Below are 19,746 nucleotides of genomic sequence, written 5' to 3' on the forward strand. Positions count from 1 at the left end.
GTGGTAACATGCAGTATTTTTCTTTCTCTTTCTGACTTATTTCAATAAGTATAACACCCTCCAGATCCATCCATGTTGTTGCAAATGGCAAAATTTCATTATTTTTATGGCTGAGTAATAGTCCACTCGTATACATATTCCACTTCTTCTTTATCCATTCATCTGTTGATGGACAGTTAGGTTGCTTCCATATACTGCCAGTTGTAAATAATTGCTGCTATGAACATTGGAGAGCATGTATCTTTTTGAATTAGCATTTTCATCTTCTTCGGATATATACCTAGTGCTGGAATTGCAGAATCATACAGTAGTACTATTTTCAGTTTTCTTAAGAATCTCCATACTGTTTTCCACAATGGCTGCACCAATTTACATTTACAGCAACAGTGCACAAGGGTTCTCTTTTCTCTACATCTTCACCGACATTTGTTATTTATGATTTTTTTGATGATAGCCATTCTGACAGGCATGAAGTGGTATCTCACTGCGGTTTTGATTTGCATTTCTCTAATGATTAGCAATGTCGAGCATACTTTTCATGTGTCTGTTGGCCATCTGTGTGTTTTCTTTGGAAAAATGTCTATTCAGTTCTTCTTCCCAGATTTTAATCGAGTTGTATGATTTTTTTACATTAAGTTGTATGAGTTGTTTATATATTTTGGATATTGACCCCTTATTGGTCATTTGCAAATATCATTTGCAAATATTTTCTCCCATTCAGTAGGTTGTCTTTATGTTTGTTAATGGTTTCCTTTAAGCTTAAATAGGTCTCATTTGTTTATTTAATTTTTAAAATTTTATTTTGCCTTACTTAGGAGACAGATCCAAAAAAATATTGCTACAATGTATGTTAAAGAGTGTTTGTCCTATGTATTTTTCTAGGAGTTTAATGGGTTTTGGTCTTACATCTAGGTCTTTGACCCATTTTAAGTTTATTTTTGTATATGGTGTGAAAAAAATATTATAATTTCATTCTTTTACATGTAGCTGCCCAGCTTTTCCAGTGCCACTTATTGGAAGTATAAGTCATTCAACTGTGTCTGACTCTTTGTGATCCCATGGATTGTAGCCTGCCAGGCTCCTCTGTCCATGGAATTCTCCAGGCAAGAATACTGGAGTGGGTAGCCATTTCCTTCTCCAGGGGATCTGCCAAACCCAGGGATCAAACCTGGGTCTCCCACATTGCAGGCAGATTCTTTACCATCTGAGCCACCAGGGAAGTTCTTATCGAAGAGACCACCTTTTCATCATTGTATATTCTTGCCTCCAGTGTTGTAGATTGACAGTAAATCCATGAGTTTATTTCTGAGTTCTCTATTCTATTCCACTGATCTATGTGTCTGTTTCTGTGCCATTACCATGTTTTGTTTTTTGTTTTTTGTGTTTTTTTTTTATTACTGTATTTTTGTAGTATAGTCTGAAGTCAGGGGGATCATGCTACCTTTAGCTCGTTATTTTATCAACATTACTTTGTCTCTTCAAGGCCTTTTGTGCTTCTGTACAAATTTTAAAATTACCTCTTCTAGTTCTGTGAATAATGCCATTGGTATTTTGATAGGGATTGCATTGAATCTATAGACTGCCTTGATCATTTTAACAATATTAATTATTTTAATCCATAACATGTTGTACCCTTCCATCTGTTTATGTCATGTTCAATTTCTTTCATCAGTTTTGAGTAGTGTCTTTTACCTCCTTAATTGGATTTACTCCTGGGTATTTTATTCTTTTTGATGTGATTTTAAATGGGATTGTTTTAATATCTCTTGCTGATAGTTCATTGTTAGTGTTTAGAAATGCAAGAGATTTCTGTATATTAATTTTGTATCCTGCAACTTCACCAGATTCATTGATAAACTCTAGAAGTTTTTTGATGATGTGTTTAGGATTTTCTATGTATAGTATCATGTCATCTGCAAACAGTGACAGTTGTACTTCTTCCTTTCTGGTTTGGGTATCTTTTATTTCTTCATTTTCTAGTTGCTAGGACTTCCAAGACTGTGTTGAATAAAAGTGGGCATCCTCATCTTTTTCCTAATCTTAGAGGAAATGCCTTCAGTGTTTCACCACTAAGTATGATGTTAGCTATGGATATGTTATATATGGCTTTTACTATGTTGAGGTATGTTCCCTCTCTACCCACTTTGTGGAGAGTTTTTGTCATAGATGCTGACTTTCATCAAAAGCTTTTTCTGCTTGTATTGAGATCATCATATGATTTTTTATTCTTTAATAAATTAAATGTGATATATCACTTTTTTTGATTTGTGAATATTGAACCATCCTTGCAGCCCTGGAATAAATCCCACTTGGTCACAGTGTATGATTCTTTTAATGTATTGTTGGATTCAGTTTGTTAATATTTTATTGAAGGTTTTTGCATCTATGTTCATCAGTGATACTGGCTTAGAATTTTCTTTTTTGTGAGCTCTTTGTCAGGTACTCTAGGGGAAAGCAGAGATGTATGTGATACAAGATCTCTGTTCAAAAATGAAACCGATAGGAAAGAGGAAGAGAAGAAAGTCATATAGTAGGATTTATTCCAGGAAGGCAAAGTTGATTTTATAATAAAATGTTAGTTGTATAATTAATCACAAACAGAAGCCAAAAATTATGTGGTCATCTCAAAAAAATGAAGGAAAAAGACATTTGATAAAATTAAACACCCATTCATGGTTTTAAAATTTTAAAAGCTCAGTAACTAGAAATTGAAAGAAAAATGTTTTTAATCTGATAAAGGATATCTTTAAAAAAAAAATACCAACCTCTAACATATTTAATGATGAAGTGTGACATTAAGAAGAAGACAAAAATATCCACTACCATTACTTTTATCCAATTATCTTGGAAGTCTAAGCCAGAGCAATAAGGTAAAGGTAGAAAATAAAAATAAAAAGTGTAAAGTTTGGAAAAAAAGTAAAACTATCTTTATTCACAGAAAACTATTGACCAAATTGTGTAAATAGAAAATTCAAAAGATCTTACAAGGAAGTTATTAGAATTAATAAGTGCAAGTAATAAAGTTAATGATTATTTGATCAGTACGTAAAAAGCAAGGGTATGTCTGTATTCCACAGCAAACAAGTTAAAAATGAAACTGTAAACACATTTACAGCAGTATCAGAAAAATCAAATCCTAGAGGTGCAATACTTCTATTGAAAACTATAAAACATTGCTGAGAGAAATTAGAATATTCAAATAACAGGCTAAATTTATAATTTAGAAGGTCTACTATATTAAAGTTGCCTATTTCCCTCAAATTAATCTATAGTTAATGCAATCCCCATTAAAATACTGGAAGGTGAAAAAAAATGAAACCAACAAATAGCTATCCAAAACTGAAATAAAGTCTTTGGATTTGTAAGAGATAGATTTCAGGGACTGAAAATCCACTTATTTGGGAAGATTCCTCAGAAAATCCTAGAAATTTGAAAGATGTGTGACTTTTAAATCATATAACCTGAGTTCAAATCAGAGCCTTCCTGCTAGCCAGCCATATACCTTGGATACATCATTTACCTTTCATGAACCTGTTTTCCTCAACAGTCAAATAGGAATAGCATCACTTGCCTTTTCAATCTCATGGGAATATTCTGAAAATCAACCAGACTAATATGTTTGAAAGTGCTTTGTAAACTGTAGAACTTCTTGGAAAGGTATAAGTGAGGGCTGTAGGCCACATCCAGGTGTGGCCTCTTGGTAGACGATGACTCAAGTTGTAGCAGGAGAAGGAGATAGATTCCCAGTTATTGATTTAAAACACACACACACACAACAAACGTATCTATCTGCATATATGTGTGTTTATTTAGAAAGCGTGCCCCTAAATGTCTCATGACATTTCTTTCACCAGGTAAAAGAGGAAACTATCACTAACTTGAATACCTTAGGAACTGAAATCTTCCAAATTCAAGCACTGAAATTTGGAGTTCTTTCTCTTTTTAATCTTTTAAATCTTTTTCTTCTAATTTAAAGTGAATAGTTACCTTTGAAACTTTGGACATTGCAGAAATATTTGACTTAGTGAATACCTTCTGGAACCCCAAATACCCTCCATGCATCTGTTCTTAGCAATTGGATTGACTCCGTTCTTTCAAAATTTTTTCTGTTAGTTCTTTGTGTCCTGCAGGCATTCAACAGAGAATTCCTGAAATAGTCCTTTGTTACAGAGGATAAACCTTTAGGGGCGGAAATATATTTTCGATCCTAAAAACTTGCCATTCCATATCTGCCTCTCCGTTCTTACTGTTTTGGCCTCAGGCATGTCCTCAGCAGCTCTCTACCTAGACTGTCGTGATAAACAGCTCTTTAATTAATTCCCCTGCTCACAGGTATTGTCTCTTCAAATCCAAATCCTGTACAGCTGTTAGCATAACCGAACTACATGAAAATCTCGCATGTCCCTGCCCTTTGCTCGAGTTACACTCTGCCCCCGAGCCCAGCCTCAGCTTCTTCGCGTGATCCACAGGTCCTCTGTCATCAGGCCCTGGCTGCTTGCCCCGGCCTCTCCTACTCCACGCTGCGGCAGCACTGAATTGCTCGTTGCTCTTGAACATGAAGTCGTTTCATCATCTGTGACTGTGGACAAGCTGCTCCCACTTCCTGGCATGCCCTGCTTTCCCTTCTGCTGAACCTCTGTTCATTCTTCAAGGCTCCTCAGAGGCTCCCACTTCTCTTCTCTGGAGCCTTCCTATCTCGCCCCTCTTTTTCTGGTTATCTGTCCTCTGCCCTGACAAAGCAACTCACAACCTTCCCACGCGACCACCGCAGCACCGCCTTCCCATTGCCTTCAGTATTGCATTGTAGGTGATGTTTTGGGGTTTTTTTTGGTGATTTTTTTTTTTTTTAATTTCAATTCATTACTTATCTATTTTTTAAGCTTTTTATTTTATATTGGAGTGGCACTGATCAACAATGCAGTGATACTTCAGGTGGACAGCAAAGGTCTCAGCCATTCACGTACATGTGTCCCTTCTCCCCCAAACTCCCCTCCTAGCCAGGCTGTGGAGGTGACTGCACTTTTACTTGCCATCTCCTAATTGACCTGGGAGGTCCCTGTTCACCTTTGTGTCACAGTTACTCTTGGTATACAATAGGCGCATACTAAATGTTTATTGAACTAAACTGGAAAGGGGAGCTTTATGGAGCAGAAAAAGCTATGTTTAAAGCCACTTGGAAGACCATACGCTCCACTGCTACTGGAGCGAACTCAGGATCAGAGGGCCACAGAGGCACATCACTTTATCCAGGGCACCAGAAGAATACAAGAGACAAGGACCTCAGCCTTACTTAGAAGACTATTCTCAAAGATGAACGTTACCAGGGAAAACCTTTTACTCGCATTTATAGCCAACGCTCAGGCTTTCAGAGACAGGCTTCCAGGTCACAGGCAGTTCCCCAAGGGATGCCAAAGAGAATCCCATTCAGACTTGTTGAAAGTTTACTTTTGATCACTATGCCAGCCCCACATCCATGTAAAAATCCCAGACTCCACTCGTGGAAACCTGTACACCAACTGTGTACCACATGTGAAAACAGCGTGGCCCACTGAGGAGGCAGAGGTCAACAAGTTCATTTTTAGGTGGGAAATTCTGGGTGGAAACAGAATGGGATGCCTTACAGAGTGGTATGGGCAAAAGAAGGGAGGGTCTGGGGGCCAAAGATCCAAATAGAGAGCCAGGCTCTGCTCTTCCTGGCTCTGTGATGGGCCTATTCATTTCTTTAGCCTTGGTTCCTACATCTGTAAAAATGGTTTGATGAGATTATTTTCCTCATTGACTTACCATGAAGAATAAATAATGATACATTTGAAAGTACTTTTATTTTTATTATAATTTTATTTATTTATTTTTGGCTGTGCTGGGTCTTTGTTGCCACATGGACTTTTCTCTAATTGTGGTGAGCAGGAGCTAGCCTCTAGTTGCAGTGTGTGGGTTTTTTATTGCAGTGGCTTCTCTTGCTGTGGAGCACTTGCTCTAGGCACATGTGCCTCATTGGCTGTGGCACGTAGCTGTGGTTCCCAGGCTCTAGAACACAGGCTCAGTAATCGTGGCACACAGACTTAGTTGGTCCATGACTTGTGGGATCTTCCTGTGTCTCATGCACTGGCAAGCGGTTCTTTACCACTGAGCCACCAGGGAAGCCCTAAAGTATTTTTAAAATATTACTTTTTCTGTTTCCTGAACTGATGCTCTTGGAACTAGTCTACGTAGCACTTGGTGACTGCAAGTTGGTGCTGTGTGTGTGCATATGTGCCTGTGTGTCCAGGATGAGCTGGGCATCTGTCCGTCCTTTTGTTAGTCTCCTTTGGACCCCAGAGTACAATGTACACTAATGTGAGAATATCGTGGTGTGGCTGAGCCTTCTCTTTCCCTGCCCCATCTCTCTTCCTCATGATGAGGGAGGATAAGAGCAAATGTCAACCCCTCTGGAGTTAATTTGTCCGTGTGAAAGTCAAGGAAATACAAAAATGCTGGTTCCCAAACCAAGTGTATCAGATTATACATCAGGTAGATGGTGTGCTTTATCTGCATCTAAACCTTACCCTGTGTAGTAATGGAGAACTCTGAATCAGGATTGAGATTAAATCTTATTAGCGCAATGGGATCAGGGTTACTACTGTGTTACTTCAGGAGCCAGAATGGGCAACAGCCCCAGAGTGATAGAAACAGAAGACAGAGTCATGCCACTGTGTAGGAGAGTGGACTGAATACTGGGTGGAAAGTTAGAAGACCTGTTCTTAGGGGCCCTGACTTGGTCTCCAGACTTCGCTGGACTGCATCTCTAGCTGGGTTGCCCTGATAGGTGATTTCTCAGAGTCAGAGCTATAAACTGAACCATTTGAACCAGGTTGTATCTGCACTTCCTTTGAGTTCTGATGGGAAAGGGGAGGAATCAATACTTATTGAATATCTGCCATACACTTGACAATAATCTGCACAAAGCTACCTTGAAGAGTCTATAGTTTTATCACATATGGTAGTCAGGTTTATGTAAAACTATGCAATCAGATATATGTGGATTCAAATCCCAGATTTACCAGCAGTAAGTAACTTTTAGCAAGTTTCTTAACTTTTCTAAGCCTCAGTCTTTTCATCTGTAAAGTGGGTCTAGTGACTCAATAAACATACCTGTGTGCTCACAAATCAACTCCAACTCTCTCTTTTATACATGACAAATTTCTTAAGTAGATTCCATCTGGTGTATTTTCTTCCTTTCATGGATGCATAATCTAGGCCTAGAGAGATGAGTGAAATAACTAAATATAAGATCATGCACGTCTTTAGAGGCAGACGTGGAGCCCAAAGTCAGGTCTCCTGGTTAATTCTGAGCCTTGTGCTTGTTTCCTGGATGTGTTCTTTTTTTCCCCCAACTCCTGCTCTGAAAAGAATCACAAGATCCTTCCATGATAGGCAGCCCAGTGTATGCAGAAGAACCCAGTGTGATGACAACCAGCATTCACACATCAGATAGTTCCCAAGAATAGCCACTGGCAAAAGATTTTCAGAGTTTGATTCCATGCTCAGCCTTTCTAGCCCCAGCCCTCCCCACCCCTACTTCCGGCCATTTTACTCATTTGGGGGGCAAAACAGCCATCTATGGGGGTGAATCAACAGTTCTCTGTGACACTCCTTCTCAGTCAAAGAATCAGAGAGGCACTCCACGCCTCTTGCCAATCAGGTAGGCGGCCAGAATAACTAGAAGACTGATTCAGAAGAGATCAGGGTTAGGAATTCCCTGGCTGTCCAGTGATTAGGACTCAGCACTTTAACTGCCGCCGCCCAGGTGTAGTCCCTGGTTAGGGAACTAAGATCCTGCAAGTCAAGTGGAGAGGCAAAAAAAAAAAAAAAAAAAAATCAGGGTCTAAAAAGAGAGCTAGCATTAATCCAGCTCTTCACTGGAAGCAGATGCTGCTGGTGTCTCCAGAGGGCTAGAAAGCAGTACAGTGGTTAAAGTGGTTCAAGTCCTAGGAACTGAAAATAATCCATGAGAATGTGACCTCCCAGAGAGCAGAGCCCCTTCCTAGAGTTTTAAACTTGAATGCACGGACCTATATGCCAGAGGGAGAAGAAAACTTTTATGGGCTTAAAATGATGGGGTTTTTTCAGACATGTGTCAGCACTAGCAGTGCTATGTGCTAAGAACTGAAGCCAAAGCATTAAATAACAGGACTGATAAGCATGTTGCATTTCCAGAGGTACAAGCAGGAAAAACAAGGAGGCCTCTATGGAAAGCTTCTTTTCAAGAAGGAACAACTCCAAGTGGCCCCACCCTCCTAAGAAATTGTATGTTTATTAAAGGACTCCATGTCTCCTCACTTCATCACTCTTTCGTCTAGAAGTTCAGTGCTGTCCCAGAGAAGATTCCAAAGCGTATAGGCAAAGGTGCATCTAGGAACTTCTCTGGTGGTACTGTGGATAAGAATCCACCTGCCAATGCAGGGGACAGGGGTTCCATCCCTGATCTGGGAAGATTCCACATGCCTTGGAGCAACTAAGCTAGTGGGTCACAACTACCGAGCCAATGTGCTGCAGCTCTTGAAGCCTGAACATCTAGAGCCTGTGCTCTACAAGATTTCTTACTGTTTAGTTGCTGCTGCTGCTGCTGCTGCTAAGTCGCTTCAGTCGTGTCCGACTCTGTGCGACCCCATAGACGGCAGCCCACCAGGCTCTGCCATCCCTGGCATTCTCCAGGCAAGAACACTGGAGTGGGTTGCCATTTCCTTCTCCAATGCATAAAACTGAAAAGTGAAAGTGAAGTCGCTCAGTCTTGTCCGACTCTTAGCGACCCCAGGGACTGCAGCCCACCAGGCTCCTCTGACCATGGGATTTTCCAGGCAAGAGTACTGGAGTGGGGTGCCACTGCCTTCTCCTCTTTAGTTGCTAAGTCATATCCAACTCTTTTGCAACACCATGGCCTGTAGCCCACCAGGCTCATCTGTCCGTGGGATTTCCTAAGCAAGAATACTGGAGTGGGTTGCTATTTCCTTCTCCCAGGGATCTTCACAACCCAGGGATCGAACCCACATCTCCTGCACTGGAGGCAGATTCTTTACCACTAAGGTACTTGGGAAGCCCACTCTACAAGAGAAGCTACCACAATGGGAAGTCCATGCACTGCAATAAAGAGTAGCCCTCACTCACCACAGCAGAGAAAACCCTCACACTGCAATGAAGACCCAGCACACCTAATTGAAAAGAAAACAGTCACAAAACTGTTTTTTAAAGAAGGTGCATGTAGGCTGTCCTGTCATAGACCTGACTAGACCTCATCCAGTCCACCTCTTCTCCCCAGGCACTTCCCACGGAGACCCAAGGGGGCAGGAGCCTTGGACTCAGGGGAAGCAGTCATGAGCCATGGAGAAAGGGGAGTCCCTTGGGCAAAAATACAGCCAGCATCTCTTAGGGGACTCTCAGCCTTGTTCATCTGAGTTACCTGCCTGCCCCATTCCACCACTTGGAATGTATTTTTAGGATTGTTCATCAGCAAAAAGTTTTATAGATCAGTTACAAAACAGAAACTCTTCCTCACTGCTCTGGAGAAGTATAGAAGGGGCGGGTGGGTGGGGGGAGGGAGAAATAACAACCAAAAAAAAAATCTTGCCTGTAATTGAAGGCAGGTTGGGAGATGTTCACGCTTTGAAATTCTCCTTCTTGTGAAATGTTTATGAAACACTTTCCACAAACGAGTTATGCAACTGGCACTACAGCTTTGATCGTTTTCATTGCCAGTGATAAATTCATTAGTGTCGGGTTGTTTTTCCCCCAGGAGAGGGCCATGTGACATGTCACGGGGAGGGGGCTAAGGCTAAGTACTCCAGTCCCCCGTGCCCCATCAGATGGTTAATAAGGAGGTTCAAGTGTATGTGTGTCCACAGCATCACCTTTTCCATCACCTATAGTCTGTTCTCTCTCCCATCCCTGGGAAGTGTGTGGTACTGTTTTGTAGAAAGAGTGTCAGGGGAGGGTCAGAGGACCATTCCTTTGTCAGGGTTTAGCCAGTGTCCTGTTGTGTAACTGTACACCCATCTCTGAAGCACTCCTGGTCTCCGTGAGATAGGAAGATAAGCACTTGTCTTCAAACTTCCTGACTGGGAGGTGAAGCTAAGTAAGGAATGTTTGAAGGGTTTCCAGTTCATCATAAAGGGCTCTCTCTTCCCAGAACGAGACTATTTATTGCTTTCTATAAGCAGGTGATGTCAGGGAGTTCGCTCGGATTAGGAAAGATAATCACCCATGATACCTCTTTACCTCTCTGGTCACTACCCAAGACTCAGTGTAACTCAGCACAATGGGTGGAGAAGATCCTAAACTAACTAACTGTGTCTAATAGATGGGCAGAGTGATTGATGGCCATGAGCGGGCCTTGACTGGGCAGAGCCCTCTGTGGTGGCTCATGTCCCCAGGGATCAGTCCATCACAACAGGGCCTGGAGAATTAATCTACTGGCATGAAAAGACGCTCCAAAGGGACCCTGCAGATGATCTGCACAGTTTCAGGGAGGCTGTGGGTTTGGTGGGGTTTTCACAAGTATGCAGGAAATTGAGTTTTCATCCAATTCGCCTCTGGTTCTCACATTATAAGTCAATGGGATCCAACAGAAGTCTCTCTATCTCATCGTCCCGATCCACAGCCAACACCCAGTTGCCTGGAAAGACTCCAGTGTTTTCCATTTGACAGCCATGAGAGGGATTTTTGGATTTGGAAGGGACTTGATTTCTTAGTTTCTTAGCCTCTGAACTCTCCGAGAGTAATCGGAGAAGTGTGCAGGGGGGCGGCAGAGGCGTGGGAAGCAGACAGAGTTGCTGCCGTGTCTTCTCCTCCTCCTAGTCCAGTTCAGCTCTTTCTGAGACTCACTGACCAAAGTGGAGATTTTAGAACTTGTCACAGGAAAAGTCTTCTGCTTTGCTGTCTTTCAAATTGGTTTCTTCAGGATTGCCTTCTTTGGGGTTCACCATCAGCAACTCATACCCAAGGGGTAGTAAATGATGAAAAATGAAAGAATAAGGTGTCGATAAAGCAAAAACTCAGATGAGTAACACACGAAGTTGTCAGAACACCCCCAGGCTAACACCCAGGGGATGTTTTGCTATCAGGAACCTCATTTTCAGGAGTGGGAGGTCGGCAGCACCCCTGAAAGAGTGTGGAGGGCAATTGATCCAGAAAGCAGATGAAAGGGTGCATTTTCTTTTATGATGGCACTGGTTTCTGAAATTAAGTGTTGCAGGAAGACCTGGCACTGATTCTAACAGATAGCACTCAGGTTGGAGGCAAAGCGCATGTTTTCAAGCTCTGTCATAGCTGCACCTTCTTATCTCCCCATTGCGCATAATGAGTCTATAAAGGAACCCTGCCACTTGCCTCCGAGCTGGAGCCCTGCCAAGCTACCTGCGGCGGTTCCACCAGCGTGCTGTGAGCTCCGATTTTCCATGTTCTCCCTCAGTCTCCCTTCCTCCATCCTGTCTCACCTATCCCCACTGGGGATGAGGGATGCCTGGGAGAACGAGGGGAGTGCAAAAGAGTTGTGTGGGGGAAGGGAGGCTTTGCTTAAGTAAAATCTCCCTTCTGAGCAAAGCTTGAGCTTGGTGGTGATCTGAAATAAGTAGTTTATCATCTATTTTGAGCTTTCAAAAATCTGCTAACGAATGTTTCCCTGGAATCTAGGATGTGAAAATTCTAACTTCTGGGGGAAGAACTAGGACACCAGAACTTTTTAGATGGAGATGCCAAGTATGGTGGGTGGGGAGAGCTGAAGGGCATTAGGGGTGGGGATGGAGAATGTTCTGGAGATCACTCCTGGGGGGGGCAGTGCCCATGGAGTTTTCTGGATGTCTAACTCTCTGCCCCCAGTAGGCTGTTCTCTGACACTCTGACTTCCTCCTCTTTGCTTCCAAGTTTCCAGAATAGTCTCCTTAGGTGAGGAAAGAGAGGAAAGATGTGTAAAGACCATCCCTAAAAGGAGCATCTTCTTATCACTTTTGGTACAAGCAGGGCTTCCTGGTGCTGCTTAGATCTGCTTTATCTAAGAGCACTGCAGCAACCTGGAGGAGCAAAAGAAAAATCATGTAGAATGGGGAAACCAAGTCTCACAGAGATGAAATGATTGCTCAAGGTTATGTTGTAAAGTAGGGTCAGAGTTGGGATTAGAAGTAGGTTCTAGCTCCCTGTTCGATGTTTTCCTCACTGTATCCCAGTGGAGGATGGGGAGAGAGACTCTGTTTGTGTCTTTGATTCAGTTAACACACACTGGGTTCCCACTAGGTACGAAGTACCATATTTAGGACATGGGCTCCCTCCTCGGTCTGTGTCACTCAACAAGATCTTCCTAACTCTTCAGCCAAAGGGAGTTCTTTCTTTAGTGATCCAAAGCACCATTTTCCCACAGCAGTTGAGCACAGGTAGAGCTGTTAGTCTGTACCTTTGACTTGTGTTAAACTAATGCAGACATGAAAGATTCCAGGATGCCAGTGATATTCCCAGCATAGCCCAAGAAAATGGTTTAAGCCAACATTCCTAGGGACAAGAGGTTCCAGCAGAGCCATACCCACCCCCGCCCCACCATGTCTTTTATAAGGTTCTGTCTGTATCCCAAGCTCCCTGCTGTATTATATGAATTCAAAGTCCCTTGCATGCTCCCTGCCCACCCTCCACCCCCACAATGGGCTTTTTGAAAGGCTGCAAGAGGGTAGTTGTTCTCAGGGTGGGAGGAGCGGTGGGCACAGGTAGAACTTCCTGCCCTGCCCTTGGACACCTGGAAAACCCACAGGTGGGTGGCTGGTGCTGCCACTAAAGGGTGGTAGAAGCTGGAGAGAGTGTGGAAACCACCACAGGCCCCTCAGGCTGCAACTTCAGCAGTGACTGTGAGGGAGCATGTCCCCACCTGCAGGGAGACAGGCAAAGTCTGTCACCCAGGCCGCATGGTTAAAGAAGCTAACTGCCAAAGCAGCTCAGCTCACAGAGGGCAGGTTAGTGTAGAAAACACAGGGGGATGGAGGGAAGCTGGTTTCCAGACTTTGTGATTTTGTGGACCAGGAAAATAAAAAACAGAATATAAGAGAGATTGGTAAAGAATTACCTTTTTCACTTTTTTAAAAAAACTTTATTAAGTGGGGAGTTTTAAAAATACCATTTAGGGGGCTTCCCTGGTGTCTCAGTGGCAAAGAATCCACCTGCCAATGCAGGAGACACGGGTTTGATCCCTGATCTGGGAAGATCCCACATGCTGCGAAGCAACTAAGCCCGCCACAACTACTGAGCCCTCAGACTGCAACTGCTGAAGCCTGTGCACTCTAAAGCCCATGCTCCACAGCAAGAGAGGCTCATGCACTGCATCTGGAGAGCAGCCCCTGCTCACCACAGCTAGAGCAAAACCTGCACAGCAGTGGGGACCCAGCTCAGCCGTAAATAAATAAATAAATAAATAAAATGGAATAAAAATTCCATTGAGGAGCACTATCATTTACAAAAAGAAATTCTAACATGCCACCCCCAAGAAAAAAGAATATCATCTAACAATCCAAAAGAAATGTTTGAAGTCACTACAAAAATTCTTCATTTTTTGAGTTTTAGTGAGGAAGAGCGTATATTGCTGTACATACCAGCACAGGCCATGGTGTTCAGGAGCAATCAATCCAAGTGGATCCCCCGTCTCAAGGACATTTCCCCCGAGAGCCTCTCAACCTCTGTGCCTTACCAGCTGCCCTGACCTAAAGGACTCACATAGGCAGGCAAATCAAGCAGCCCAATAGGCGCTGAGCAAGTTCTTTGACTCTCGGGGCTTGTTGAACATCTCCTGCCTCCGTCTTCTCCAAGTTTCCCCTTCCGTCTGCCTGAGGGGTCCTGAACTGATGCTTCTTCTCCCTGCCTCCACTTACAGATTAAAACTGAGGACCTCAGCGATTCCCTGCAGCAGACTCTCTCTCATCGACCATGTCACTTGAGTCAAGGACCTGCCATGATGCCCGGAAATCAAATGTCTGGGGTAAATGCCAGCTTGAGTCGGGGAGCCCTAACAGTCTCAGTGGGCCAGTGAGTCTCAGGCGAGCCTCCTGCAAAACGCTTCACCCCTGGATCTGGTTTTCAGTGGGTCCAGATCGGGCCAAAGAATCCCCTGCAGGGAAACTTGGGTGTCTGAGGTGAGGTTAGGGTTACCAGACACTCCTCAGAAAGATGAAGCCTGGCTCCTTATACAAAGAGGGAGGTCTCCACCCCCTGGGAGAAAAAGCAGCCTGTCTTGCCAATTGATGGAGCTCGGAGCTGTGAGGCTGGGGTTTGCCAGCCATATTCAGTGGAGCCCCACGATGACAGCTATGGTTACAGAGCACCTCTGTCCCAACTAAGCCCATTCTCCTTCCTCAAGAGTTTGTCAAGCTAGAAGGAATAAAGAGGCTCCTGAAACAGTAATGACAAATGTCTGAGAAGGCTGGGTGTCCACAGGGTGAGTCCCTGATTTGATATGGATTCCCCCAGGGAAGAAAGAGCTGCCTCTTCCCTGGAAATATTTAAGCATAGAATGTGCATTTATTCTTTCACTTCTTTTCAGCAAGAATTTACCAAGTCTTTTCTTTGTGCACAGACCTAAGCTCAGTCCTGTGGGAATCACAGACTCCCGTGGGTCTAGATCACAGAGGACTCCCAGGTCCCTGTATATTGGGACTGGTGTTTCTCTTTGCGGGGTCTAATGGGAGGAACCCCCAGGGGAAATGGACTTTCTGTTTCATCAAAGCATTTTTATTAAGAGCACGTAACGGGCCTCTTCCTCCAGGAATGGTTTAGACCCTGGAAACGGCCAAAATAAAAATGGCTTTTAGTATAATCAAATGGCATGAGATTAAGAAAAAAAAAAAGTGGATTGCTTGTCATTTCTAGGGTAAACCTCTGAGAGATGGGTAATACCCACAGTCTGTGTCCTCGGGGCATTATCAGTCCAGCTGGGAGACAGTTCTGACACACACGAAAGTTAAATAACAAGGCAAGGTTAAGTAACAACAGGCTGCAAGGCATGGCTTGACTGAGGGCAGGCAGTGTATCAACAGCAGCGTTAACAGGGTAGCTGCTATGTGCCAAACACAGGGACACACGGAGGCATAGGGCAAGCTCCCGGTGGATACCCTTGGGACAGACAGGCAGCGGATGGATGGAGCCCGTGCTCCCAGCTTGTAAATTCTATGATGTCTGTGTCTCCCCGCATAGGACATGGCCTCCCTCCACTCACTCCAGCAGCTCGTGCTGGTTCCCGGACACCTACAGTCTGTTTCCCAGTTCCTGCTATCTCAGACCCAGCCTGGGCAGCAAGGTGAGAACCCTGGGGGTTTTCTATATAGACAAGGGTGGTAAAGGGCTGCTCCTGCCTGCTGGGGACCAAGTTTGGGGTGTGGGTGACCAACTCATGTGCGTGTGTGTGTGCTAAGTCACTTCAGTCGTGTCCAACTCTTGGCAACCCTATGGACAATCCATGGGATTCTCCAGGCAAGAATACTGGAGTGGGATGCAGTTTCCTTCTCCAGGGGAATCTTCCCCACCCAGGGGTCGAACCCGAGTCTCTTCTGTTTCCTGCACTGGCAAGCGGGTCCTTTACCGCTAGTGCCACGTTAGGGTTGGTGGGTGACCGGCTCACCCTCTGGTATCAAGAGCGGCTTATCCAGCTCAGGGCCTGAGGAAGGAACCCAGTATTGCCCTTCGGGTTGAGAATATTTCTCCTTTTGCCTCTCCCATCTTCCTTAATTTCATGACCAGTTGAAACCAAAGGTGAAGGGTGGCAGAGCTGGGGCAGAGCGAGGAATGAGGAACTCTTTGGGAAACGCAGTCCCAGTTCCTTGGAAACCTCCCCAGGACTCAGGATGTGGAAACAGACGCCCGCCCTTGGGGAGCTGCAATTCCGTATGTGTGGGGCGGCAGCGCCACCCACGGGCTATGCAGAGCATTCTCGGGTTTCCTCCAACAGGGAAGCTCCTCACAGAGAACTTCTCCTTTGACCAAGAACAAGCAGATTAGAATATTCACAGTAATAACTAACATTTCTTGAGCTTGATATGCCAAGAGTTCTGTGGAGGGATTTTTCTGACATCTTTAAAAATAACCTCGAATGGTAGGCGGTCTTATGAGGTCACCAATGACCTACTAGAAAGTTCCGTAACAGTCTGTCAGAAGCCCATTTTTTTTGGCATTGCATGGTACTGCCCCGCCCTCTCCCACCTCCACCAACTAGAGCTGAAAGTGATGAAGTCTAAGCTTCCCTCCGTTGTTCAAATCCCAAAGAGAGGCTTTGGAGATCCAGAATGCAACAAAAATGCAATCTTGCCTTCTGTCCTTAGCACCTGCTCCAGTGATAGGTATCCTTAGTTTCCAAGTCATCTCAGAGTGTTATGATGATGATGAATGAGGACATATGTGAATCTTTGAGTATCTGCATTCACTAACCAGTATACATCCTACTCTTGGCATAGGAAAGGGAAGTTAACAGTTAATTCTATTTCTTTTTGAAAAATGGTATTGTGAAACTGGCTCAGGCATAAAACCAATGAGGCTAGTGTGTAACACAGAGGGGCAATACAGTTTAGTATTTAGAATCAGAAAAACTCATTGGTTAAAAAAAGTCACTTACTAGCTGGGTCTCCTTGAGAACCTTACCTGAGCTGAGGTTCCTTTTTCTTCTCCCTAAAAATGGAATCATAGTAAAACTCTGCCTCAAAAGGTTACTGAGAGTTATTTGAAATAATGCGTGTGAGAGGGCTTTGTACGTTTCAAAATGCAATGTAAATGTCAGATCACTATTAGTACTCATACCTCTGACTCTCGGTACAGGGTTACTTATAGGAGCTTTCTTGCTTATGTATTTTTAACTTTATTATTATTTTTTAATGTTTTATATTGTGTTGGGATACAGCCAATTAACAATGTTATGATAGTTTCCAGTGAACAGTGAAGGGACTCAGCCATACATATACATGTTTCCATTCTCCCCTGAACTCCCCTCCCATCCAGGCTGCCACAAAACCCTGAGCAGGGTACTCTGTGCTACACAGTAGGTCCTTGTTAGCTATCCATTTTAAATACAGTGGTGTGTACATGTCTATCCCAAACTCCCTAGCTGTCCCCCCATTATTTCTCCGGCAACCATAAGTTTGTTCTCTAAGCCAGTGAGTCTCTTTCTGCTTTGTAAATAAGTTCATTTGTCTGGGGTAAATCATTTCTCTTCAGATTCCATATATAAAGGATGTCACAGGATATTTCTTCTCTATCTGACTTACTTCACTCAGTATGGCCATCTCTAGGTCCATCCATGTGGCTGCAGATTTGCCTATGATATTTTATTTTTCTTGCCTATGTATTGTAATAAGGAAAACTTAAGCCTTCGGGGCCTCTGTTGTCGCTAAGCTGATGTAGCATTTCTTCATTCTGAAGAGTACAGTGGTCAGCCTCAGTAGATGCTACACATCAGTGACCCAGAACAGCTTAGGGACATCAGAGACCCCAAGGTTCTGCTCTGTGCTGAGTGCGTAGGGTGACCTGCCCCGTCATGTGCTTTGGTATTGGATGGCTCCATTCCCATAATGGGAGTGACAGTTCCTGGCTGTGGCTCTTCTCAGAGGGAGGCCATTGTCACAAGCACCAACCAGGCAGAGCGCTCCATGGACAGTTTTCCTGGAGCAAGAAGGAGGAAGCAGACCTCAGGCAGTGTGAACAAGCAGGTAGAGTCCACACCACCAGCGAGAAGTTGCCAGAAGCTTGGCCTGGGCTCTTCCCTTCTCTCTCTTAGCTCTTCCTCCCAAGTGTACAATGTCTGGGTCCTGCCAAGAGCCTCTGGCACTTGCCTGCTGCCCTTTAGAGCTGTATGGCTCCGTTCCTTTGACCTGGCATCTTTGCAGATGTGGCTAGGCCTCTCTAGCCATCCCAGCTACTTCTGCAGGCAAAACGAAAGCCCTCAGCCCCAGCTTGAATTCTGAGTGGTCACCCCCTTCATTTCCTTCCCACTTTGGGTTTCCCAGAGCTGGTTTCTTTGACCCTCCTCAGCCTTTGTACCACTCTAGGCAGGCAGGCAGGCAGGCAGGCAGGCAAGCAGAAGGACTGGTTTGGGGACTGCTGTTTACATCTGTTTATCCCCATGTCTGATTTGCCTCCACCTGTGTGTGGCAATCCTGACAGTGCCCGTGGGGGCCTTTCCTCGGGGCTCCGGGGGAGTTGGGGGGATTAAGTAGCGGGGGGTGGGGATGGTTATCAGGTAGAGCATGTCTTTCAGCTGGCCTGAATTTTATGCATTTGTTGCTTTGTTCTTCCCCTTTCACCCAGGTCTGCAGCCGAATCTTCTCCCCTTTCCGCAGCAACAGAGCTCCCTCCTCCTCCCGCAGCCGGGGCCTGGCCTGGCATCCCAGGTAAACAGGCATGCTCCTCCTGTCCCCTCTAGGAACCTCTCAGCTCTTGATGGAATTAAGTTCCCTGGTTTCTCCCGCTGGGGAGGGGAAATAGCAAGGGATTGTCTCCATTGACACAGAGGGGGAAATTCAAGTCACAATCAGAGGAAATGAGTGACCCAGTGTCACTCGTGGAGCCAGAATTAGAAGCCAGAGATTCCACCTCCTGTGCTAGCCTGCTCTGAACACAGGCATTCCATCCCTCTCCGATCAGGCCCCTGCATCAGTCCTCTGCAGGGCTCAGCTAACTTTCCAGGGACACCAAGGTGACTGCCAACCTTCCTGATGCTCTCAAGTCCCAAGGAGGAGACCAGAGATTCACAGGCTTGATGTCAGGAGAACAGCAAGACAGGGTGTCTCATCTCTGGGCCTCTCTTAAGAACCACTCTTTGAGGGACTTCCCTGGTGGTCCAGGGAACCACCACCAGGGAACTCTGCGCTTCCACTGCAGGGAGCACAGGTTCGATCCCTGGTCAGGAAACTGAGATTTCATGTGCCACGTGGCAGGGATATATATATATATATATATATATATATATATATATATATGTATGTATGTACGTATGTATATATAACTGCTTTTGTAGATTGGCTTCTGTAGTGGACAGGTGCCTGGGTTGGGAGGACTGAGGTCTGCAAGAGGGCCCTTTGCAGAGCTGCCCTGGCGCCACACAGCACCTGTTTGCCAGAGAGAAAAAAAGGCACTGCTTGCTCTGGCCAGAGGCAGCCTCACACCAGGGAATGTGGCTTGGCCAGAGCAGCTGGAGTTACATCAGAGCTGCCACCCCTCCCCTCATTCAGCTGCCCCATGCAGTTAACCCCTGCACCACTGCATGAGATGGCTCTGCAGAATCTGACGTGTAGAAGAGCTAGGAATGACTGCAGAGATCCCAATCCTTACTCTGTGCTAAGATCCCCATGGATTGCCCCTGGCTTTACAGTGCTAGAGTCTACTGAACTTCTGGAAGAGCCGAGGGTGCCATCTAGTGGCTAATAGAAACAAGGACACCAGTGTCCTAAGCTCTCAGACCTCTTCCTTACTGCTAGTGGAATCTCATCACCACAGACTTAGATCTGGAATAAATCTTACCGGGTTCTGAAGATCAACTCACGTGACTTATAACACAAGAGCTGGGTGAGACCAGAAACAGAAAGACTGTTTGGAAGATTGTTAAGATCATTCTGGGGCATCAGTAAAGAGACCTGCTTACAGTGGCAGCAGGAAGGGTAGAGGATGCGATGGTTAGACAGCATCACTGACTCAATGGATATGAGTTTGAGTAAACTCCAAGAGACAGTGAAGGACAGGGAAGCCTGATGTGCTGCAGTCCATGGG

At 44.7% G+C, this 19,746-nt stretch overlaps 1 protein-coding gene across 3 annotated transcripts in view; it reads left to right on the forward strand.

Annotated features, from left to right (window-relative positions):
• Positions 1–19,746, forward strand: part of POU2F3 (POU class 2 homeobox 3) — an 88,354-nt gene that overhangs the window by 49,338 nt on the left and 19,270 nt on the right. For all 3 annotated transcript variants that reach the window (XM_061146087.1, XM_061146092.1, XM_061146099.1), the window contains 3 exons: positions 13,877–13,981; positions 15,193–15,295; positions 18,289–18,371. In XM_061146087.1, coding sequence (XP_061002070.1) covers positions 13,877–13,981; positions 15,193–15,295; positions 18,289–18,371 — 291 coding nt within the window. The remainder of the gene's footprint in view (positions 1–13,876; positions 13,982–15,192; positions 15,296–18,288; positions 18,372–19,746) is intronic.

Source organism: Dama dama, chromosome 1, assembly GCF_033118175.1.
Source record: "Dama dama isolate Ldn47 chromosome 1, ASM3311817v1, whole genome shotgun sequence".
Classification (NCBI taxonomy): domain Eukaryota; kingdom Metazoa; phylum Chordata; class Mammalia; order Artiodactyla; family Cervidae; genus Dama; species Dama dama.